Source organism: Bos taurus, chromosome 15 (assembly GCF_002263795.3).
Source record: "Bos taurus isolate L1 Dominette 01449 registration number 42190680 breed Hereford chromosome 15, ARS-UCD2.0, whole genome shotgun sequence".
Lineage (NCBI taxonomy): Eukaryota > Metazoa > Chordata > Mammalia > Artiodactyla > Bovidae > Bos > Bos taurus.
In genome coordinates this window covers 81,546,727-81,572,273 of record NC_037342.1, presented here as the reverse complement: position 1 = coordinate 81,572,273, position 25,547 = coordinate 81,546,727, and the positions used below count along the sequence as shown (strand labels likewise).

The 25,547-nt window shown below is 41.9% G+C and overlaps 2 protein-coding genes and 1 pseudogene across 2 annotated transcripts; 2 read left to right on the top strand and 1 right to left on the bottom strand.

Moving 5' to 3' along the window:
• Positions 1-2,638: 2,638 nt before the first annotated feature.
• Positions 2,639-3,586, top strand: OR5B140 (olfactory receptor family 5 subfamily B member 140). The gene has a single exon (XM_002693787.2). It carries the CDS (start codon positions 2,642-2,644, stop codon positions 3,584-3,586), a length of 945 nt encoding a protein of 314 aa, XP_002693833.2. The 5' UTR covers positions 2,639-2,641.
• Positions 3,587-10,692: 7,106 nt separating this feature from the next.
• On the bottom strand, positions 10,693-11,640 carry OR1S7 (olfactory receptor family 1 subfamily S member 7). The gene has a single exon (NM_001390217.1). The coding sequence runs from the start codon at positions 11,638-11,640 to the stop codon at positions 10,693-10,695; it is 948 nt and encodes a 315-aa protein (NP_001377146.1).
• Positions 11,641-14,064: 2,424 nt separating this feature from the next.
• Positions 14,065-23,756, top strand: LOC100337203 (olfactory receptor 5B3-like; annotated as a pseudogene).
• The last annotated feature ends 1,791 nt before the right edge of the window (positions 23,757-25,547 follow it).

Below are 25,547 nucleotides of genomic sequence, written 5' to 3'. Positions count from 1 at the left end.
TTTCCCCACAATCTCATCCTTTCACTACTTGCTTATGTAGAAAAAAATCTGTCAATGCAGTGATTAAGTGTACAGGCACTGGGATCAGTTAGACTTGAGTTTGTATCTTGGATAGCTCATACTATTTGTAAAATTACAAGAAGCCACATTTTAACTGCAATTAGATTGTGTGTGTGTGTGTGAGTGTGTGTGTGTGTGCATGTAGTCTGCATCTCTCTGCTAATTTCTATTTACTTATCTATCATCTATTATCAGTATCATCTGTTATCTGTATATCTATCTCTCCATCTATGAGACAAACTACAAGTAAGTAGTAAATTTAAGCTGTTCACTAACTTCAGGAGACCTGTTGGCCATCACAGAACACAGCGGTTCATATGTGTGTGTAGATATGGAGATCTACGTCTATATCAATACATCTTATCTTACTGTGTGGGTGAGGTTTTGACAAACACAAATAATTTAAGGGGCAGACACGTAAAGTAATGTTTTTCAGGGCTGAAAGGAAAATGGTAGAGAATGGTGGTTACCAAGAATGTGTTCCTTTCTCCAATCTCCTTTTAGAATGCAAAGACTTATGCTTGCTCACAAATAGATACGCAGGTTAGTATCACCCTCCACACTATGACTTTTCAACCCTCCACACCTCAGTACCTGTTTTCCAGCTAACTGTTGTTAGGAATGACAGCAAGACTGAGTCTAACCTAGGAGGGCACTTTCAACACAAGCCAAACTGTGGATCTCAAGAAAGACATGAACAAAAAGAGGCTCTGAAGATGCCTGAGTTCTCACCCAAAATGATTGACCCAGCCAAGAGGACAGACTGAGAAATACAGGGTGAAGCAAAGTATCCAAGTGGACAGTATGTAGGAAAAGGCATATTAAAGATTAAGGTTGCTGCTGCTGCTGCTGCTGCTAAGTCACTTCAGTCGTGTCCGACTCTGTGTGACCCCGTAGATGGCTGCCCACCAGGCTCCCCAGTCCCTGGGAGTCTCCAGGCAAGAACACTGGAGTGGGTTGCCATTTCCTTCTCCAATGCATGAAAGTGAAAAGTGAAGGTGAAGTCGCTCAGTCCTGTCCGACTCTTAGTGACCCCATGGACTGCAGCCTACCAGGCTCCTGTCCATGGGATTTTCCAGGCAAGAGTGCTGGAGTGGGGTGCCATTGCCTTCTCTGAGATGAAGGTTATCGGAGTTCAAAGCCCACCCATCTGCGTCTGTCACCTGAATTTCCTAAACCAACCTAGAGACCCACTGATCTACGCTAATCCATAATATTATAGCTAGCACTCATCAGAAGTGTTTCAGACCCACATGGTGCTGTTTTCATGCATGAGTTCTTTTCACTTTTACAATACTCCATTAAGGTAGGTCTCAACACCACCTTCATTTTCTGACAGATAAAATGAGATGCAGGGATAAGTTAGGACCAGTGTCTCCTAGGCAGTAAATGGTAGGTCTGCTCTGTCTAACACATGTTTTCTCAGAGTAAAGCTTCCCTGCCCAATGCTGTATCTTCTCTTCAGACCTGGCTTTGTTTGTTGCAGATACCTCTAATGCTGCATTTAGCCCACATCTAAATGGGCTTATCTACTGTGCATTTATTTGTGTGTAAATCAACCATATGACTCTATGCATTAAATTCAGGACAATAAAGATAACTAAATGTAAACTGAATGAAGGGAAAATCAATTCAAATTTTTTTTAAGGTTTTTAAAATAACATTTATTTCTTAAAAGTTAACATGTGCATAATAGGAAACCAAAAAGCACAAGAAGGCAAAAAACGAAGTCATTCATAATCACAAGCAGTTTACCGTGACGTGTCCTTCTAGGTCTCGTTTGTGTATCTTCACAACTAAGCATCCATTTTTATGTAATTAAGACCATACAGTTATGTATCATGCTGTTTCACACATCATGAATATTTACCATTTCAAAGTCCCAAAGCTATGTGTATTTTGATAACCAAAATACACTACAACAACTCAATCTGGAAGGGAAAAAAATGTAGTCTTGCCTTTCTTGGCAACAAAAATTTCAAAGACAAAATGGCAATTCAAATTTTTTAATGGCATTTAGGTTGAGAACCACTCAGGGTCTAAAGCTTGGCTTCATTCATTAATAGTGTAATATCTGGATAACCTTGAGTAAATTATTCCGTCTCTTTGTTGTCAACTTGCCACATGCACCAATGAGAAAAATAAATAATCAATCATAGAACTGATAAGAGAATTAAATGAATATGTACACATAAAGCATCAAATAAGTGAGCACTAGAGAAGTGTAAACTATTAGAAGACTCAAAATAACTGATTTAGGAGATGGATTCACTGTCGGCATATGAACTTAGAAAACTTTAGTTCTAGCTGCAACCTAGTTTACTCACATACAAAAACAAGAACTTGAGAAGGTGATCCATAAAGACCCTTCCTCTTCAAATGTCTGCTACTGTACAAATAAGATATCACTACACTGCGCTGTCATGCCCATGTTACAAAAATGGTAATACTGATGAAAAACTGATTGTTCTAATAAAATAATACTGTGCATTTCAGCTTCCATGCAACTGCTATTTGTTCATCCATGTGTCCCATTATTTCTCTTTGCCACAGAGCATCTTGTGACTCTCAAATCACGTTCATGGAAAATAATACAGAGACAGCTGATTTCATCCTGCTCGGACTCACAGATGACCCGCAGCTGCAGGTCCCTCTCTTCATAGCCTTCACCTTCATTTACCTCCTCACTCTGATTGGGAACCTGGGGATGACCACGTTGATCCTGCTCGACTCTCGTCTCCACATCCCTATGTACTTTTTCCTCAGTAACCTGTCTCTGGTGGACTTTTGTTACTCCTCCACCATCACCCCAAAGGTGATGGCCGGGCTCCTTATAGGAGACAAGACCATGTCCTACCGTGCATGTGCTGCTCAGATGTTCTTTTTTGTAGCCTTTGCCACTGTGGAAAATTACCTGTTGGCCTCAATGGCTTATGACCGCTACGCAGCAGTGTGCAAACCCCTGCATTATACCACCACCATGACCACAAGTGTGTGTGCACGTCTGGCCATAGGCTCTCATATCTTTGGTCTTCTGACTGCTGCTATCGATGCTGGGGACACATTCTGTCTCTCTTTTTGTACGTCCAATGTCATCCATCACTTTTTCTGTGATATTCCAGCAGTCATGTCCCTGACTTGTTCAGATAAAGGCATTAATGAGCTGATTCTTTTTCTTATTTCAAGCTTTAATATCTTTTTCGCACTTCTTGTTATTCTGATTTCCTACTTGCTCATATTTATCACCATTTTGAAGTTGCAGTCAGGGGAAGGATACCAGAAGGCTTTATCCACCTGTGCTTCCCACCTTGTTGCAGTCTCCATATTTTATGGGACCGTCATCTTCATGTACTTACAGCCCAGCTCCAGCCACTCCATGGACAGAGACAAAATTGCATCTGTGTTCTATACAATACTCATCCCCATGCTGAACCCTGTGGTCTACAGCCTAAGGAACAGAGAAGTCAAGAATGCTTTCAAGAAGGTTATTGAGAAGGCAAAGTGTTCTCTAGGTTTAACCTTTTAATGGTGTGAAATGCACAGAAGTTATTTCATCTCTCTTAGACCTACTCTATGTCATAACTCAATGTTCACAGCCATGTAGGGACTTGAACATAAAATTTTGTCAAATTTTGTTTATTTCTTTAGTTTTGGAACAGGTCAAAGTGTTCAGAATGCAGAAATATGATAATCATTTTGAATAAAATATTTTAATGAAGTAAATGTGGGTTTTGACACATTTTAATAAGATTAAATAATAACATCATCTTAGAAGTTAAAGTTTGAGTTGTTACTGAGGGTTTTGGTAAGAGAAAGCATGTTCACATGACAATTTCCAAAGCATAAATAGTCACGTTAGACTAAAAGTGGAAAAATATTAAGACTTTTTTTTACATTAATTTTAAGACTACCATCTCTCTACATTATGTTAAAAATAGTGCAGTGATATTATTAAGGCTATTTTCTTCCATCTTTTCTTTTTTTCAGAAATGCTTTGAAGTGGCTGATTTCACCATAGTACCTAAGTTGAGCTGTTACCTTGTCTTATCACCCTCCTACCCACTCACCCTCTTTACTCACACTGATTTCTTGCTTTCCTGGACAGTGCCATGCATGCCCCTGGCTCAGAAGCTTTGTATTTGCCCTTTTCTCTGCCTGGAATACTTCTCAAGTCATTTCAGATCGCGTGTTAGATGGTATCTGTTTGGGGAAGTCATGTAGGCCTTCCCTGGACTACTTTATAAAATAGTCGCTTCACTCCGAGGCTTCTTCCTCAGCCTGCTTCATTCTTCATAATTGCCATCAACACTCAGTTTTTTTATTTGTTCACCTGTTCATCTATATCCCTCAACTTGAACGGAAGCTCCCTGTGAGCTCTAGCTTAATCTAGTAATGTAACTGGAAATAAAACTTTGAATCTTAAATTAAAAGTCATTTTGTTTAGCATTAACAACTCATTAAATTTCAAGTTGTGTTGGTGGAAGTAAGCCATAAAAACTCTATAAACTTCAAGAGAGAGAAGGCACCCTAACAACCACTTGATAATGACTTCAAATTTTGTAATAAATTGGCATTGCCTGTCACAACAAATATTTGACACATGAAGCAAAAATATCTGGAAAACCAAACATCTATCTACAGATACAACTACTGTCTTGATCCAAAGGAATTTTCCAAAGTTTATTATTTATGTTGTCATCGTTTTTCTTATTGTGTCTGTGGATTTTCTTTTAATTTTATTTCATTTTTTAACTTTACAATATTGTATTGGTTTTGCCATGTGTCTGTGGATTTTGAATAATAAGAATAATATTAATGATGATGAGGATTAGGTAGAGACACAGGCAGATAGATGGATAGATTTAGATAGACAGCGTATTCGTTAGGCAGTCTTTGCCTTCCAGGAATTGTGACATTTGCCGTTTCTCATTGTTGCTGTTTGGTCGCTAGGTCACGTCTGACCTTTTGCTCCCCAGGGACTGTTTAGCCCCCAGGTTCCTCTGTCTATGGGGCTTTCCAGGCAAGAATACTAGAGTGGGTTGCCACTTTCTTCTCCAAGGGGTCCTCCTGACCCAGGGATTGAACCCACATCTCCTGCACTCACAGGCAGATTCTTTACCACTGAGCCACCACGGAAGCCCATGCTTGGTATTTGCTATAGGACTTATCTCATTTGACACTCTCCAGAACTCTGTGAGGCATGTTCTACTATTATCCCTGTTTACAGGCAGATGAGGCACCTGGGACTTGAGTGCCTCATCTACCTGTAAACAGTAGTTGAGTGATTGTCCCAAGGTTGGCAAGGACATGCTAGAGTGGGGCTCCATGCCTGAGTGCTTCATTGTCATAAACACAATCTCTTGCTATGATCTCCTACCTGACCTATATAAACACTCAATCTGACATTTACTGCTATTCCATTTTTCTTTTTCCTTTTACGTAGTAAAGAAAAGATAAAAGTTCAATCTGTAGAGACAGGAAGCCGTCAACACCATGTATTTTGCAGCCCTGATGTGCTGGCACTTTGTAACGTGTGCAGCACATGCAACTCACATACTCGTAGTTGTATGTGAGAAAATGAAGCTCCTAGATTAAATGGATAGTATCTTTTGAACTCTAGAAACTTTCATTTTGAGGACATAAAAATTTTAGAAAAGTGTTGCTTGGATGTGTCTAAGAAAAAATGTTGAGAAAAATCACAGGTGGCCAAGAGATTGGGATTCACAAATCAGCCTTTGTTTTCTTTTTCTTGCCTTATTGTACTGGCTTGAACCATCAATACCAGGTTTATTTGTTTTTTATTCCAAATTTGCCCACCTGATGTGAAGAATTGACTCCTTGGAAAAGACCCTGATGCTGGGAAAGAATGAAAGAAGGAGGAGAAGGGGATGACAGAGGATGAGATGATTGGATGGCATCACAGACTCGATGGACATGAGTTTGAGCAAGCTCCAGGAGTTGGTGATGGACAGGGAAGCCTCACATGCTGCAGTCCATGGGGGTCGCAAAGAGTCATAAATGACTCAGTGACTGAACTGAACTTAATCCAAGTTTGCTACCATGAGTTCTCCTTGGGTACTTCTTTCTGAGCCTCTGGGATATTATTTTGTCTTACATGTCTTAGTTAATATTTTTATTTATTTACTTAATGTTTATAGTTTTATCGAGATATAATTGACACATGACAAAAATTTAAAGTGTACAAAATGATTAGATATATGTGTATATAGTGAAATGATTGCTACAATTACTTAACATCCATCACCTGACATAGTTACAAAATTTTTTCCTTGTGATGAGAATGTGTAAGATGTAGTCTACTAGCAACTTTCAAATATACAGAACAGTATCGCTAACTGTAGTCAACATGTTGCGCATTACATCCCAGGACTTATTTGTCTTACAACTGGAAGCCTGTGCCTTTTGACCACCCCCACCCCAGTTCCCCCACCCTTCATCCTCACCTCCAGTGCCCCCACCCTCTATCCCTTGCCTCTGGAAGCCACAAATATCTATTTCCATGAGTTTGAGTTTTTTAGATTCTACTTATAAATGAGATCAGATAATATTTGTCTTTCTCTGGCTGACTTATTCACTTCTAATAAAGTATCGAAGAGAAGTGATGAGAATGAAAATCCCTTTCCTGTTCTTGACCTTAGGGAAATCTTCAGTCTCTCGGCTTTCATTATGCACAGATGACTTTTTACCAGGTTAAGGGAGTTCCTTCTGATTCTTAGTTCGTTAAGAGTTGTTGTTTTTTTCCCCCTGAAATCAGGGATGAATACTAGGTTTTGTCCAAAATCAATTTCTGCATCCACTAGAATGATCAAACAGTTTAATTTTTTGCTTATTACTGTGGTAAATTAAACGGATTGCTTTTGAAATGTAAATAGTGTTAATTTTCTCTGAGAGAAACCATACTTATTGCAGTGTACTAATACTTTTATTGTCAAAGAAAGCAGAGGATGTTCCTGAGTATTCTTGGCTGGTTAAAAATGGTCACCAAGGGTATTGCCTGAAGCCATAGGCCAGTTTTAAATGGGATTTGTCGTTCTGAGTCATCTAAATTCCTCTGTTAAAAAGAGACTACAGAGAGAGACATAAGCCATGGAAGGAAGACAGAGGCAAATGAGAAATCTGAGATGTTTCCATCTTCTGAGAAATATGTTCTGAAGGGGGCATTCCCAATCTGAATTCAACCCTGAGGATGTAGATGTGGTGGGGAGATGGCTAAGGATGAGGGCAGCATGGACTGAAAAGGGCAGATGAGGATGTGTGGTTTTGGGAGTGATGGCGGCCCCTGTGGTATTTGAAACAGTTGATCCCCCCTTTCTTTGGAAGAGCTCTCACTTCCTTCCTCCATCTTCCCGACTCTGTTCTGTCTCCTGCCTCCTGGGCTGCTGTCCTCAGCCTCCTTTGCTGGCTCCTTATTTCTGAATATCAGAGGCATCCAGGACTTAGTCATAGGCCCTACTCTCCCTCTGAGGCCACTCCTTGGGTAGTTTCATCTCATCTCATGGCTTTAAGTGCTTGAGGTATTTGAATAAAATTCAGACTCTTTGTCATGACCTCCAAAATTCAACCAGGTTGGGCACCAACTGCCTCCAGGACTATACTTACCTCCCCTTCCCCCTAGTCCTACGCATTTACAATCCCTTCAATATATCAGACATGTTCTCATATCAGGATCTTTATTTATTTATTAAAGGATCTGCTCTTCCCTTTTCTTGGAATGTGTTTTTCCAGATCTTGTCATGGCCACTCCCTAATTTTATTCATTTCTCAGCTCAAATACCTGAAACAAGCCTTCCTCAACCCCTGAACTTCCTTACTTAAAATAGCTGTTTCAGCCTGCGACACTGTCTGTCGCCTGACCTCACTTTTCCTGTCACAGGCCGTCCTGTCCCCGCGTATGAAAGCCAGCACTGTGAGCCCATCATCTAGCTCATGTACAACGAAGCAACAGCCAGGAAAGCAACGCTGCTGCCGTTTCCCTTGACTCACTATGTACTCAAAAAACATTTGTTTGGTTAAGAAATAACAAATATTTCCTGACACTTTATGCATTAAGTTTTACAAATCATTTCTACTCAATGTATTGATTTTTTTTCCCCAGATATTTCTCTTGCAATTGTGTTACTTACACTTAGATGGCAAGGTTTTCTATTAATTTATTCAGAAAGATTAAATTTGCTTTTCTCAGGGATAGTGAACACAAAAGAACAAGAATGTTATAAAATTTGGTTGTCTGTCTCTTGCACAAAATATTTATGCTTTCTAAATCTAATGAGATGAATTATTGATTAAATGCCATCTTTGCTTCTCAAGTCTTAAAAATCCTTAATTTTTTTTTCAGTTTCTCTCTTTAGTTTGTGAGTGCATTAAAGGCAGAGACTGTGAATTATTCATTCTTTTAGTCCCAGGGCCAGACTTAGAGCCTGGTGAATAGAAGGTTTATAATAGATGTTCCCTGAAAATGACAGAGGAATGATTCAGGGAAATATAAGAATTTAAGTACAGATTTATGTCTTTCTTCTGTAAAAATTGTCAAGGTTTTCATAAAAGTTTGTGATTCCTTATCTTCTTAATTAGTTGTCTTTTGTGTCCTAAACTTGATCTTAATTTAATTTCTCAAAAAACTCCCAACCTGCACTTAAATCTATTTCTAACCAGCCAACTTCCCCATTACTCACTGCAGATGGAGCGATATCTTAGAATGAATACACCTTCTGTAGGATCTATAAGACAGAAGTAACAGAGGTCCAGGACAGGTCCACAGGGATGAGGCACAATTCAAACCAAATGAGCAAGATCTGATCATCACGGTTCTTATTCCATCAAATATGGGCTTAATGGAATCACAATAAAGAGAGAAACTTATATCTCTGCCTAACTGATGTTTATGCAACCTAGAAGATTCTGGCATGATGGTTTAGTACGCAAGACAGCCTTTATTCCTTAAAATTAAATTTAAAAAGTGCTCTATTTCTTCCTAGAGTGATAGTCACTGTAAAATGTTAAAATGATATTATTAATACCATAGTATTAATAGATATAGTATTAATCACTTTACCCATGAAACAAAACCACCATTTTGGTTACATGCTGCTGTATAACAAACCCCAAATGTAAGGGGCTTAAAATAATAGTAGGCATTTGATTGTTGTGTCTCAGAGTTCTAGGAATTGACTGAAGACAACCAGGCAATTTTCACTTAGAGCTGTGAAACGTGACATTTTTGCCATCAGTGTTGAGGCTAGGATATCAGCCAGAGTCTCACTCCCTCCTGTGGCGGGTGCCTGGCAGGAGACTCAGAGGCTTGTTGGCTGAAACACCCGGGATACCTTGTGCGTCTCTCTCTGACTCTCTGTGGTCTCTCCAGCAGGGCGACCTCAGAGTAGAGGGACTACTTCCATGCTAATTCAGGCCCCAGAGTGCATTCTTGAGACAGTGCTACAGGAAAGTGTACAGGGTTTTCTAAGAGCCTCAGGGATCATGCAGCACCACTCTGGGATCCTCTGTTGGTCAAAGCCACCCCCACAGTCCTCCAGGTTCAGGGGAAGGGCCTCAGACTCCACCTCTTGATGAGGAAGTGGCAAGTCCTTCAAAAGCATGTGGGACGGAAATGTTGCTGCGTCCATTCTTGGAAAACATAACCTGCCATGGCCACTGTTAATATTTTGCTGACTCCTCCCAAGCATCTCCTTCTGCATATTCTGTTTTACATAAGTGGATTTTAATGATGCACACCATTATAAAACCTTATTTGCTGATATTAGATCCCTTGTTACATTGCAACTCCAGTACTCTTGCCTGGAAAATCCCATGGATGGAGGGGCCTGGTGGGCTAAGAGTCGGACACAACTGAGTTACTTCACTTTCACTTTCACTTTCACTTTTCACTTTCAGGCACTGGAGAAGGAAATGGCAACCCACTCCAGTGTTCTTGCCCGGAGAATCCCAGGGACGGGGGAGCCTGGTGGGCTGCCATCTATGGGGTCGCACAGAGTTGGACACGACTGAAGCGACTTGGCAGCAGCAGCAGTCACATTGCAGGTTAGTAATATGTCTTGTCACACAGAGTTAGCAGCAGACCTGGGCCAGATCCGAAGCCCCTTGAGGAAAAATCTAGGTCTCATGTTGATCCACGTGGAATAAAGAAAGCAGAGGTCAAGTGACAGTTCCTGTTGGAGCTATGGGATAAGGTGGATATTGAGGTACTCGAGGAAGGATGTTAAGAGGATGTTTGGTAACCTATAGAAAAGCAGGTGGATTTCACACCTGCTTTTTAGTAATGTAGTTTGAAGGAATTGGTAACAACTGTCCTCAAAGATGCACTAGCTAAACTATAGGTACTACATGCACGTCTTACTGTCTAAGTCATGAACAATTTTCACAGAATTCTCTAGTTGCATAGATTATAATCAGTATGTATGTTACTGTTGTGAGTCACCATGGGCATCAGGCACTTTGTTTCCAAGACCAGTGCTGTGTGGAAAAGCCCCAGCCCCGCAGTGACTGGAATAGGAAGCAGATTTCTGAAAGTCCACTAAAAGTTAAACCATCGCATCTATGCCATGAACTCTGAGCAGAATCATCCATTCTGCAATGGGGACAAAGGAATTCAGATGCTCAGGGCATCACAGGGAGAGCCCTTCTCCCATGGAGGAGTCTCCTCAGGGCCCCTTTCATGTCCTTGTTCCTCAGGCTGTAGATGAAGGGGTTCATCATGGGGGTCACCACAGTGAACAGCACCGCCCCAATCTTGTCTCTGTTGTCAGGGTCAGAGGATGAAGGGAAGAAGTAGACCCCTGCGATGGTCCCGTAGAAGAGGAACACGACTGTCAGGTGAGAGCCACAGGTGGAGAAGGCTTTCCACCGCCCCTCTGTGGGTGAGAGTCTCAGGACAGCCCTGACGACGCAGACATAGGAGATGAGGGTGAGGGCGAAGGGCAGGGTGACAACCCACGAGCCCACGACAAAGAGCACGAGCTCATTGGCCGTCGTGTCTGAGCAGGACAGCCTGAGCAGCGGGGCCAGGTCACAGAAGAAGTGCGGGAGAGCATTGCCATCACAGAAGACCAGTCGAAGGAGCAGAAGGGTGTGTGTCAGGGCGACAGCATTACTGAGGACCCAGGGGATGGCAGTCAGCCAAAGGCAGAGCCTGGGTCCCATGATGGCCGTGTAGTTCAGAGGGTGGCAGATAGCCACAAAGCGGTCACAGGCCATGACCCCCAAGAGGAAGTTGTCAATGACAACAAAGACAATAGAAAAATACATCTGTGTGACGCAGCTCTCATAGGAGATGGATGGACTCTTGGTCTGAATATTCATCAGCATTTTGGGGACTGAGGTGGAAATGGAGGAAATATCAGCAAAGGCTAGGTTGGCGAGGAAGAGGTACATGGGGGTGTGAAGGTAAGAGTCCAAGCCGATGGCCAGAATGATGAGCCCGTTCCCCACCACAGTGGCCAGGTACATAGCCAGGAAAAGCGCAAAGAGGAGCTCCTGCTGCTCAGGTTGGGTGGAGAGTCCCAGGAGGAGGAATTCAGAGACACTCGTTTGGTTTCCTAGATGCATATTTCTGCTGATCTGGAGAAAGGACCACAAAGTCTTCACCCCCACAAGGAAACCCAATGTGGTACTATTCAACTGGGGTCACAGGGAAGCCTGAAGGGGAATGAAGGGTGGAAAAAGGTTACTTAATAAGGGAACTATTTCAGCTGTGCAGAGACTCAGGAAATGCCTTAGAAAGAAAAGACAGGGACATGATAGATACTTCTCGATGAATATGTTTTAAGCTCTAACATGGTTCTGAATGTGATTTTTACAGTTGGCTCCAAATTAGTGACAAGCCCTGAACTGAGGACAATATATGAGGTATGTTCCATTCTCTAAAGATGTGAGATAGCTCTGAAGGAATTACTTAAAAATGAACTAACCGGTCCCAAGACCTTCCCCACCACTCACCTGCATCCTTTTGAAGAGTCATTAAAGTGAAGAGTTTGGGAGTAGCCAACTGAGTGTTAGGTGTGCTCGTGAGAATACACTATATGTGGGTTCTTCTTCCCACTCAAATTCAAGGGACAATCCCAAAAGAACTGTTCTCGGAGAAGGTGTACAAGAAAGGGAGACCAGACAATTACTTCATTTATGGTTAGATGTTAGGTGAATGGAGAAAGTTTAGGGGACACGTAAGAGCCTAAAGTCTTGTGTTTTCCTCTCTGTCGGAAGATGGGAGGCACAGCGCATCAGCTCACTACTGATACGGCAGGACCGTCCTGCATCCTCACAGGGGACACAGCGCGAGTTGCCCACAGGCCAAGTGGTGGCTGCAGGAGGTCGTTGAGCTCAAGCTTCCTTGTTGGGACTCCAACCAGGAAGAAGCCTTTTGGGGAAGAGGAAGTTATAGAATAAGGGATCAGGGAGGGGCTGTCTTAGGAAACGGGCAGTCATAGAGAGATCAGGGAGAAAGCTCATCGCCTTTGTCAAGGAAATGCTTCACGGACCAGTCCCTGAAAGGCCTCTGAAGAATCCCAAGTGTTCTCACGGTGGAGCAGTCCTGCCACCTGCAACTCACCGCCCCCTAGTATCCCATGGCAGCAGACAGAGGATGTCCCTTTCCACTGCCAGCCTTCTCCTTGCGGCTCCCTGCGATACACCCCCACACTGCAGAGCAGACTCAGCTCAGAAGGGAGGACACAGACTGCGAAGGATGTGAAACTGAAGTTTCTAATTGGGCCAGGCTTTCGGCCACCTGGAAGTGAGCCTTTAGTTCTAAGGTAAAACTTATTTTTAAATAGTAAAAGTGATCAGAAAATGACGAGAACCTCCCAAGGTGTTACCCGGGGCAGGGGTATTGGACTGAGTATGGATTTCCTTGGGAAGAACACTGGCTTGAGAGCCAAGAGGTTCGGGTCTCACCCTCTGCTCTCATAGTATTGTCTCCCTCTCAGTTTTTCTCTCTCTTCTATTATCTCCAAAATCTTCATCCCTCAAAGATTAGAGAGAGAGCCAAGTCTTCATGTAGGTTTTCTTTCCATGATGGAGTCAGAAGAACCCCAGGATTCTGGAAAACTGAAGGCAGTGAAGACTGGAGTAGGAGGTCTGGGGTCTCTTAGCCCCCATGAAGCGTGGCTTACAGACTCAGAGAGAGGCAGAGAGAGAAGCTTAGAGTGGAGGTGCCAAGGCAAAAATAAAGAGAGACAAAGAAACAAGCAGGCCAGACACAGACCAGACATCTAACCTCAGGGCCAGACACGGAGCAGCCTTCGAGGGTCCTGTGAGGGTTAAGCCCTGGACTGGTTCGGGATCGACTAGCATGAGCAAGTGTGTATTTTGAGTGACAGTCTCACCTTCCTGCCTTTCCGGTCCTGCCACCAGAAGTCCTGCAAAACTCGCCCGAGTCCCTGGGGCCCCTGCCTAACTAGCTGAGAGCCGCAGTGCTAGTCTAAATGGGCTCACCTCTGAAAGACGCTAGGACCTCAGGATGTCACTGGGCTCTAGACCCAGCAGCATAGCTTGCTGATGACAGGGCTGCAGCAGGGAGACAGAGAGCAGGTCTCATGTACTTCTCAGAACCAGGCTCTTTCCCCAAGCACAGAACTGATAAAGTCACGGTGCCAGGCTCACATGGGACAGTCAGCTACTTGTAAATCCCTGGGGACAGTGTCCCTGAAGGCTTTCCTCAGGACAGATGGTTGTTTTCACACCCCAGCTCAGTGAGGTATACAGGGAATAGATGGGCTGCTCAGCTTTTTTGTTTGTTTGTCTTCAGATGCCTCTTCCCACCTGTGATTCCAGGTTTGTAACTTAGCCGCTTATTACCTTTGGTAGCAAGTGAATTGTTTGCTGTGTGTCTTATGTTCCTAGTGAGATAGATGGTAAGAATTTTGAGAGTTCCTTCTCTGCTTTCTCACTAGTGCCAACTAGAGGGAAAACAGTAAACACCTCAAGAGCCAACTGTAATTCCTGCACTAGGGATTATGACTCCAAAGAGACGCCATGTCTCGTGGAAGCGGGTAGGCTACAGTCTCCTTCCCACTTGAATGAATGTCAGTGTTGGAAGGGAATCTAGGGACCCAGTGATTTGGCCCTTGGGGCTCGTAGTTGCAAACTAAAGAAATAAACTCTGGGTTTTTAATGTTGAAAGGAAACATATTGCAATGATATTCGGTTGTTCACAGATACACTGGGAAGGCTGGAAAGATAAGACCCTGAAATAGACAGGAAAACGGAAGGCTGCATATACAGTGAAAGTGAAAATTGCTCAGTTGTGTCCGACTTTTTGCAACCCCATGGACTGTAGCCCACCAGGCTACTCCATCCATGGAATTCTCCAGGCAAGAATACTGGAGTAGGGAACTACCATTCCCTTCTCCAGGACATCTTCCTGACCTAGGGATTGAACCTGGGTCTCCTGCATTGCAGGCAGATTCTTTACCGTCTGAGCCACCAGGGGGGCTCATATCGCTAGAAAGACAACCAAAATTAATAGACTCCTACTTCTAATCACTGCACGTGCTTCATAATCTAGTTTGGTTACTTCTCACCCAAACCAAGAACAGTCATCTCCTCCTCAACAGGAATCAGTGTAACCTATGGACTAACTGTATAGATATTTGTGACTAATATTTAAAATAACTGAGTAATGGAGAAAAAAAGGCAAATTATTCTATCTGTCTGGTCATGACTAGGAAAAAAATGTGTGTGGAGCCAGAATCCTTATTTCTATAACTTGACCACGAGGCATATTTTTGAGTTCCTTCTCCTACTACTGCTATGGTCTGAATATTTGTGTCCCCTTGGACATGGAACAACATACTGGTTCCAAACAGGAAAATGAGTGCGTCAAGGCTGTATACTGTCACCCTGTTTATTTAACTTATATGCAGAGTACATCATGAGAAACGCTGGACTGGAAGAAACACAAGCTGGAATCAAGATTGCCGGGAGAAATATCAATAACCTCAGATATGCAGATGACACCACCCTTATGGCAGAAAGTGAAGAGGAACTAAAAAGCCTCTAGATGAAGGTGAAAGTGGAGAGTGAAAAAGTTGACTTAAAGCTCAACATTCAGAAAACGAAGATCATGGCATCTGGTCCCATCACTTCATGGGAAGTAGATGGGGAAACAGTGGAAACAGTGTCTGACTTTATTTTGGGGGGCTCCAAAATCACTACAGATGGTGACTGCAGCCATGAAATTAAAAGACGCTTACTCCTTGGAAGGAAAGTTATGACCAACCTAGATAGCATATTCAAAAGCAGAGACATTACTTTGCCAACAAAGGTTCATCTAGTCAAGGCTATGGTTTTTTCTGTGGTCATGTATGGATGTGAGAGTTGGACTGTGAAGAAGGCTGAGTGCCGAAGAATTGATGCTTTTGAAGTGTGGTGTTGGAGAAGACTCTTGAGAGTCCCTTGAACTGCAAGGAGATCCAATCAGTCCATTCTAAAGGAGATCAGCCCTGGGATTTCTTTGGAAGGACTGATGCTAAAGCTGAAACTCCAGTACTTTGGCCACCTCATGCGAAGAGTTGACTCATTGGAAAAGACTCTGATGCTGGGAGGGATTGGGGGCAAGAGGAGAAGGGACGACAGAGGATGAGATGGCTGGATGGCATCACTGACTCAATGGACGTGAGTCTGAGTGAACTCCGGGAGTTGGTGATAGACAGGGAGGCCTGGCGTGCTGCGATTCATGGGGTCGAAAAGAGTCAGACACGACTGAGCGACTGATCTGATCTGATCTGAAAATTAATATGCTGAAACATGACCCCAGCTGATGGCATTAGGAGGTATAGTCTTGGAAGTTGATTAGGTCATGGGTACAGAGCCCTCAGGAATGGGATTAGCATCCTTATAAATGAGGTCTGAAAAAGCTCCCTTTGCCCTTCCACTTTGTGATGATATAATCAAAAAATGGCAGTCCATAAACCAGGAGGCAGACTCTCACCAGACACTGCATTGCTAGAGTCTTGGTCTTGGACTTCTAGCCTCCAGGACTGTAAGCAATAAATTTCTGTTGTTTATAAGCCACCCAATTTATTTTGTTATAGCAGCCCAGAGGGACTATGATAACTTCTATCTCATCACAGGTCTTCTCATTTCTAGAGCCTGAAGGAAGAATTTAAGTCTTGATATTTTATTGGGCAGATGAAATCCCAGGGGTTTAAGGAGGAGGCCAGTAGAGGATGCAGAGGCTAGGCTAAATGCAACACAGTGCAAAGAAAGACACTGTTGCGAGGGTGATTGTTCACCAGGAGTGTGGTCTCCTTAGATATATTCAATCAACATACTCCTTGGAAGGAGAAATCCTAGCTGGGATCAGTCCAGGGAGAGAGGAAATGGATACTTATGTGCCCTGTTCCTTTTCGTCTCTTGCTTCCCATCAGCCAACGTCCATCCCATGGGGGCCTGACAATCTCGAACTTGCAAGTTGCATCACCTGTCCCCCTGGTGGCCACACAGGAAGTCAGGAATCAAATTCCACGAGAAGGCTATTGGAGTCCAGAAGCTGAGGGAAGCTCTGCATGAGCATATAGGCTTCATGTGGGTGTCAGCCAGTGAGAGAGCTTGGAAAAAGATGGCAGAGTTCCACAGGGGAACTATGCCAAGAAAGACGAAGGCAATATAAGCCTTGTGTCCAAGACCATCCATCTCTTGTGCTACTCATATCTATTCACATCCTCTCATTATCTCTAGCTCTCTGGTATAATTTTTGCCAAACAATGAACATACTCTGAGAAGGGAAGCTCAAGCCCATCTAGTCTAGAGCAAGGCTTCTCGCTCTTTTACCCATTGTTGCCCAGGCACGTCCTTAAGGAGCCTTTATAGATCCTTTAGTCTCACTTCTCACAATCTCCCATGAAATCAAACACGATGACATAAGATTTTGTCAGACAGGGTTGAGGTTTGGAAAGGCACAAACAATGAAAATGTCTGATGTTTTCACCCCCGAAGGACTTTTACCCTCTTGAGGGTGAATATCATCCTTGTTGAGACCCTCCCAGGGCAGTGGCAAGTCTTGATCTCCTGCAAAATTAAGTCAAAAATGTCATCAGAAAATACTGCTGTCCTCCTGTCTGTAGCTGGCACTCCCTCCCTCCACCAATGGTCTCCCTCCCTCCACCATCACTCAGTAGATGCCCTCGCTCAGGGCTCATCCTGTGGCAGGTCTAGATGGTTTCCTGGGGAACCCAGAACTTTCCCCTAGCTCCGCCACAGTGTGAGCCATGAGTGAGGGAATTCACCAAAACAAAGCCTTTGTTCACACATACAAAAATTTAGCCAATCTTTAGGTCAGCTTTCTTTATAATCACCAAACATCAGAAACAGCACAAAGGTCCTCACATGAGGAAAGGAACAACAACCACAGCAACGACGAGAAAACCACTGCATAAAATGTACGTTACAGAATGCTACTCTGCAATTTAAATATTCTACTATAGATACCAAGTAACAATACAGGTGGACCTCAAACTGAATTATTCTAAGCGGAAGACATCACAAGGACTGCCTATTCCATGATTCTAGTTAAGGACACATTCGCAAAGGCAAAATTATATGGAAAAATTATGGGCTACGAGGGGCAATGGGTTGGTGACTGGGTTAACTGCAAAGAAACTCAGGGAAATTTACAGTGGGTGACTGTGGTAGTGGTTACCTGACTCTGCATTTGATCAGATTCTTAGAGTTATACAGTAAAAAGTATGCATCTTACTGTTTGAAAATTATGTGCCAATTAAAAATGAAAATAATATAAAGTAACAAAAAATACATGTACACACTCAAAATATCCAATGTGGTCCCCACAGATAGTCTAATTACTTCTTCCTAGAAAAGTAGGAAGAAATACTGTGGATGTTCTCATGGAGACAGCCCTTGCGGGCATCATGTCTCTGTAAGTCACTCCTGGTTCCCAGGCACTAGCTTCTGAAATCCAACACGACTCTTGATGGCCTCCCTTTAGAGGAACCAGACTGTGGTCCTAGGCTCTGTGATCACTCTGTGTTCATCTAAATGTCAATAGTTGTTTGTACCTGCAGGTCCTCTTCTGGCTGTTAGGATTTCCTATGACTCTGCAGCCATAGCCGAGAAAATACTCCAAGGTAAAAATGACATTGAGTAAATATAATAAGCTTTACTTATATTTTGTATAATTTAATTATATTAAAACTATAAACCCTCCTCTCAAGTTATTTTATAGACATTTCCTTTATTTGCTGTTTATAAACACAATTCTGTGGATTTGGGGGGAAAAGTAATTCTATTACATTTATTTTACAAATAAAGAGGTAAATGATTTCTCCAAGAGCACATAAAGAATGCATGGAGAAATCTGAACTTGAACCCATATTAACATAGTTTCCACTATTATTCCCTGACTTAGAGACCTTGAAATCTTTGAACAGCACTTGAGAGAGCTTCTCGAACAGTACTTATGCATTATTCCATGGCTGAATTATTTATTCCAAACAACTCTTCAGGATTGGCTGCTGCTTGTTTTTAAGCAGCCAAATAAGCTTCTATACTCAATTGCTATTGTTTAGTAACTAAGTTACATCCAATTCTTTGCAACCTCACAGACTGTAGCCCACCAGGCTCCTCTGTCCATGGGATTTTCCAGGCAAGAATACTGGAGTGGGCTGCCATTCCCTTCTCCAGGGAACCTTCCCAACCCAGGGATTGAACTCATATCTCCTGCACTGTCAGGCAGATTCTTTACTGCATTACACACTTTCAGGGAAAACCATAATTCATGCAAAATCAGTGTGGCAGCTACACCCAGTGATTTACTAAGCACAGATACGTTAACAGATATTTCAAAAAAATTTTTAAACACGGAGGAGTTTTCTTTTAAGAAGCTGCATATTAAATATCAAATATTAAATATCGGTAGGAAGTTAGGTGATACTTAGAAACATTATCATGATGTTCCTCTAAAAACATTATTGAAAAAAGTAGTCTAGGTGATGCTCTGATTAGGTACTAATTTCATCTTGTTCACTATATGTGAGCCTCTTATTAGAGGCAAAGAAAAAAAAAGGAGAGTTATATGACCCTTCTTTAAATTACAGAAGAGACCAAAGCAAGTTAGGAAGATCCAAATTTCGTTTTAATATTTTCCCAGAATTTTATTTTTAATATTTCTAGCATAGCTATCCGTGTTGGCAGTGATGTGGATAAAAATATAGGCTTTTGATTAGGTTTTAAATGGGTTTAAATCTTGAATCATCCTCATATCAGCTGTGTACTTGTAGAGCACCACATTCCTTCAGAAATCCTCAATTCTCCAACAGTAAAATAAGAATAAGAATGCTACCTACCTTGCACACAAACACTTTTATGTCTTACGCTCTTAGCATTTGTTTCAGAACATAGTACATAATAACATGATGTGTATGTTAAGTTTGGCAAGCATAAAGCCTTCACAGGCTAGGCTTGTAAAGTGCAGTTGCCAAAGGTTTAGGTGGAAACTGATAGAGAATAGGAGACAGCATCGGATGGCTGTCTGTCCAGAGGGTTCTGATTCAAATGAATTAAAATATTGTTCCTACACAAGAACAGATTCACATAAAATATTTAACAACTTGGGGTTTGCCGCTAAAACAGACCTGCAGGGTAAAGGCAAGCCACAAATAATTATTCACCTTCCACCTGTGGTGCAAATATGGGATTATTGTACTGAAAAAAGAATGAGTTTAAGGAAAGGAGCAGAGAACGCAATGGCACCCCACTCCAGTACTCTTGCCTGGAAAATCCCATGGATGGAGGAGCCTGGTAGGCTGCAGTCCATAAGGTCACTAAGAGTCAGACACGACTAATCGACTTCACTTTCCTGCATTGGAGGAGGAAATGGCAACCCACTCCAGCGTTCTTGCCTGGAGAATCCCAGGGACAGGGGAGCCTGGTGGGCTGCTGTCTTTGGGGTTGCACAGAGTCGGACACAACTGAAGCGACTTAGCAGCAGCAGCAGCAGCAAAAGGAGACTCTTTAAACACAAGTTAAAATATGTATTTCAAGAAATTTTTTTTTTAAGAAAACTAGCCACATGAAAGTACCAAACCAAGCAATCGTATGAGTGGAGCAGGAACAGAGTGAAACTTACAGTGACTTTATGGTGCGACAAAAGGCAAATTGAAGAAGAAGCTTCAAGGTTTCACAGCTCACACATAAAGCACCACATATTGCACCCACCTTGCCAAATCAATGCAGAAACCATCATTCTCTCCTAACAATATTATAGCTGACACTAAGCAGGCCATGATAACAGGCTTACTCATTGGTTTTTAATGCAATATCTCATTTAATTATTCGATAACATCTTGAGTTAGATCTCATTACTATTTTTATTTTGTAAATGGAAAACTTTAGGTTCAGGGGACTTATGTTAGGATTCAGATTTCTGGACAGCAAACAGTAGGGCTGATCTGCACCTCATCCCAGAGTCCAAGCTCTATATGTGATGTTATGCTTTCCCTACAGAATCACTAGCTGTATAAGTCCCTACTGCTCGGGTTATCCCACCACTTACACTATGTATATAAGTCTCAGTAACTACACTGGGGAACTCCAAACACAGGATTTGAACCAATGGAACGAATGAGCAATTTTAAACTAAGTTAAATTTAATTTGATTTAAATTCAATTTAATTACAGTTAAATTTACTTATTTACAGTTAATACTTTGGCCACCTGATGTGAAGAGCTGACTCATTGGAAAGGACCTTGACGCTGGGAAAGACAGAAGGCAGGAGGAGAAGGGGACGACAGAGGATGAGATGGTTGGATGACATCACTGAGTCGACGGACATGAGTTTGAGTGAACTCAGAAAGATGATGAAGGGCAGGGAAACCGGGTGAGCTGTGGTCCATGGGGTTGCAAACAGTCAGACACGACTGAACAACAACTTGATTTAAATTCAATTAAGACCATTTTGCTTAGCAATCACTCTATTTGGACCAGAAACTTGGCTTGCCATCCATACTTACATAAATATGAATCAAATCAGTCAGTCCTAAAGGAAATCAACCCCGAATATTCACTGGAAGGACTGATGCTGAAGTTGAAGCTCCAATACTTTGACTACCTCGTGTGAAGATTTGACTAACTGGAAAAGACTAACTCTGGGAAACATTGAAGGCAAAAGGAAAAGGGGGTGGGAAAGGATGAGAATGTTAGATAATATCACAGATTCAATGGGCATGAATCTGAACAAATTCCGGGAGATAGTGAAGGACAGGGGAGCCTGGCATGCTGTGGTCTATGGGGTCACAAGGAGTTGGACACAACTTAGCAAAATTGAACAACAATGACAACAACAAAATATGAATAAATTACTCACCATCTTGTTCCTCACTATTTAAATGAAAATAAAAACTAACCAACGTCTAGAAATTGCTGAGATGAATCATGAATGGATATATATGCAAAGTGTCTAGAGCTATTATGGCAGTTGAGTAATGTAATAGTGTAAGCTTTTACTAGGATAGAAAAAACTGAATTAGCAGAGACAGAGTATCCCAGATATGTCATCTTGGACAAATCATTAAATTTTCCAAATCTCAGTTTGCAAATATACAAAATTTTAAAACTAGAGAGATAGGGTCTCTGTTGGTTTGGGAAAGTTTACAATTTAATAATTTTTAAATCTAGATAATTAATGTATTAAATTTTGTAGTTAGATATCAACAATCTTGAAATATGTATTCAGTTCAGTTCAGTCACTCAGTCGTGTCTAATTCTTTTCAACCCCATGAATTGCAGGATACCAGGCCTCCCTGTCCATCACTAACTCCCAGAGTTCACCCAAACTCATGTTCATCGGGTCGATAATGCCATCCAGCCATCTCATCCTCTGCCGTCCCCTTCTCCTCCTGCCCCCAATCCCTTCCAGCATCAGAGTCTTTTCCAATGAGTCAACTCTTCGCATGAGGTGGCCAAAGTATTGGAGTTTCAGCTTCAGCATCAGTCCTTGCAATGAACACCCAGGACTGGTCTCCTTTAGGATGGACTAATTGGATCTCTTTGCAGTCCAAGAGACTTGCAAGAGTCTTCACCAGCACCACAGTTCAAAAGCATCAATTCTTCGGCGCTCAGCTTTCTTCACAGTCCAACTCTCACATCCATACATGATCACTGGAAAAACCATAGCCTTGACTAGACAGACCTTTGTTGGCAAAGTAATATCTCTGCTTTTGAATATGCTATCTAAGTTGGTCATAACTTTCCTTCCAAGGAGTAAGCGTCTTTTAATTTCATGGCTGCAGTCACCATCTGCAGTGATTTTGGAGCCCCCAAAAATAAAGTCTGACACTATTTCCACTGTTTCCCCATCTATTTGCCATGAAGTGATGGGACCAGATGCCATGATCTTCGTTTTCTGAATGTTGAGCTTTAACCCAACTTTTTCACTTTCCTCTTTCACTTTCATCAAGAGGCTTTTTAGTTCCTCTTCACTTTCTGCCATAAGAGTGGTGTCATCTGCATGAAATATGTATTGGCTATAATGAAATAAGCATGTGGTATATATGACAGAGGATGAGATGGCTGGATGGCATCACTGACTCAATGGACATGAGTTTGAGTAAACTCCGGGAGTTGGTGATGGACAGGGAGGCCTGGCGTGCTGCAGTCCATGGGGTTGCAAAGAGTTGTTCGTACATGACTGAGTGACTGAACTGAGCTGAATTGATATAAACATTTCAGTTTCACTGCAATTTTTATTCCACTTAACACTCTTGTCCTTACTTTCACTTGCTACAGGACATCTCATAATTCCCAAAGAACATCAATGGACAACAGGATGGAAGTGACCCAATGTGTCTTCATGTCCAGCTCTGCAACCCCAGGGACTGTCACCCACCAGGCTCCTCTGTCCATGGGAGTCTCCAGGCAAGGATACTGGAGTGGGTCGCCATTCCCTTCTCCAGAGGATCTTTCCAGTCCAGGTTTTGAACCCAGGTCTCCTGCATTGCAGGCAGATTCTTTACTGTCTGAGCCATCAAGGAAGCCCTCTTTGCAGTTTACAAAGTCATCTCCTATAATGCTTGTGCTGCTCAGATATTCTTTTTTGCAGCCTTTGCCACTCTGGTGAATTACTTTTTGACATCAGTAGCCTGTGTTCACTATGCAGCAGTGTGTAAGCCCCTAAATTATACCACCACCATGACACCACGTGTGTGTGCACATCTGATCATGGGCTATGTTTGTGGCTTCCTGAAAGCCTCCATCCATATTGGGAATACATTCTGTCTGTCTATCTGTAGACCCAATGTGGTCCATCACTTTCTGGGCTATTCCAGCCATCATGGCTCTGTCTTGTTCTGACAGGCATGTAAGGGAGAGGGATCCTGTTTATGTAGCCAGCTTCAACATCTTTTTTGTTCTCTTGGTTATCTTCATAGCCTACATATTCATATTTATCACCGTCCTAAAGATGCACTCCTCTGCAAGGTACCAGAAGGCTTTATCCACCTGTGCCTCCCACCTCACTACAGTCTCCATCTTCTATGGGGCATTCATTTTCATGTACTTAGAGCCCAGCTCCAGCCATTCGATGGACACTGACAAATGGCATCTGTGTTCTACAGTAGGGTCATCCCCAAGATCAATTCTGTGGTCTCTAGCCTGAGGAACAAGGAAGTCAAGAGTGCCTTCAAGAAGGTTCTTTAGAGGCAAAACTGTCTCTAGGTTTGTGATTTTTGATGTCATAGGATTCATGTCAACTTTGTTTTATTTTTCTCAGGTCTTCTCCATGTACACAATCACATTTAAAGGCCACACTGAATTAAATTCCTGAAGGGATATCCTTCTCAAGGAAAACTTATGTCCAGAATAATAAAACCTGAATGCAAATGGCTAAGATGAAGCACAACATATCTGTGTCCCACTTGTCAAAATCTTTGTCAAGGAGATTTTTTACTGAATAACTCATTCTATATGCATGTCCTCTACCACACGCCACTCTAAAGATATGTGTGGAACAGAGGCACAGGTGAGCCCGTGAACCGAGGTCCATGTATGTGCCTCACATGGATGCATGTATATGGGAGTGTGAAATTTGCCATATATGATGGAATGTGTCTGGTTTCTTTAAATAATTCAAGTAATTAATTGGAGTATTAAAACATCAATTCAAGTTTAATGCTACTTATTTTTTTGTTGAATTTCATAAATGTTATAGCACTTATAAATGTTATGTGTCCTAAAATTGAAAATAAGATGATAAATTTTAAATAAAAGTATTTGCTTTTTCACCAGCACATTTTACGTGTAGATTCGTAAGTATATCACATTAACTTAATTTTTATGAGTTTACTGAGTCATTTTATACAATCAACATGTTCACATTAAATTTTCCAAAAGAATAGAAGAGCCAGAGTCCAATAAGAATGGAGGGAAAAAAATTTTTTTAATTAGAAAATCACTGCATATAAGTTATAATTGACTGAAATTATTCTGAATGTTCATATAAATATAAACATGACATATCTGTCAGCATGTTTCTCATCTTGGAACCATTTCTAATTATTATTTTAAATGGTTCTTTAATTTAAGAACTATTTTAGATTACATAAAATTATCAAAAATAGAACCAAATGCTTCTATGTAATATTGTGGCAGGCTGAAAATAGCCTGCCTAAAGATCCAAGGCTTAATTACTGGAATCTGTGAATACTAATTTATATGGCAAGAAAAATGACTATGTAGAATGACTATTAAGAATTTTAATTTGAGAGGTTATTCTGAATTATCTCTTTGTATCCTAAACCCTAAGGAAATCCCATGTATTATTATAGGAAGGAGTTAGAGAGGATAGGATTCTGGGAAAATGCAGGAAGAGAATGCAGAAAGACCAGGAATATGGGTGCTTATCTAAATAACAACTGCACAGGCAGAATCTGTCTAATGTAAACATTTGGGAACTCTGGACTCAGAAGACTTGCAACCTTCAGAGGAAGATTTCGATGATAAATTTTGCTTGATTTCAGCTCTTAGAAACCCATTCCCCACCCCTCTTGGTGTTATAGACAGCTGTGTTTGTGTTCCTAGAGCAGCTTTCAGCAGCCAGAGTGGCAAAAAGGACTCTCATCTTCCCAATATTGGGAACTTGTGCCCTGCTTTCTGATCGTTGCTTCTAATCACAAAGTTGCAAAGAGATAGGCAGCCATTTTTGCTGCAATAGAGATCTCCTCAAGAAAATTAGAGATACCAAGGGAACATTTCATGCAAAGATGGCACTATAAAGGACAGAAATAGTATGGCTCTAACAGAAGCAAAAGAGATTAAGAGGTAGCAAGAATACACGGAACTGAAATGAAATGAAAGTCCCTCAGTCATGTCCAACTCTTTGTGACTCCATGACTATACAGTCCATGGAACAACTCTCCAGGCCAGAATACTGGAGTGAGTAGCTGTTCCCTTCCCCAGGGGATCTTTCCAACCTAGGGATAGGACCCACGTCTCCCTCATTGCA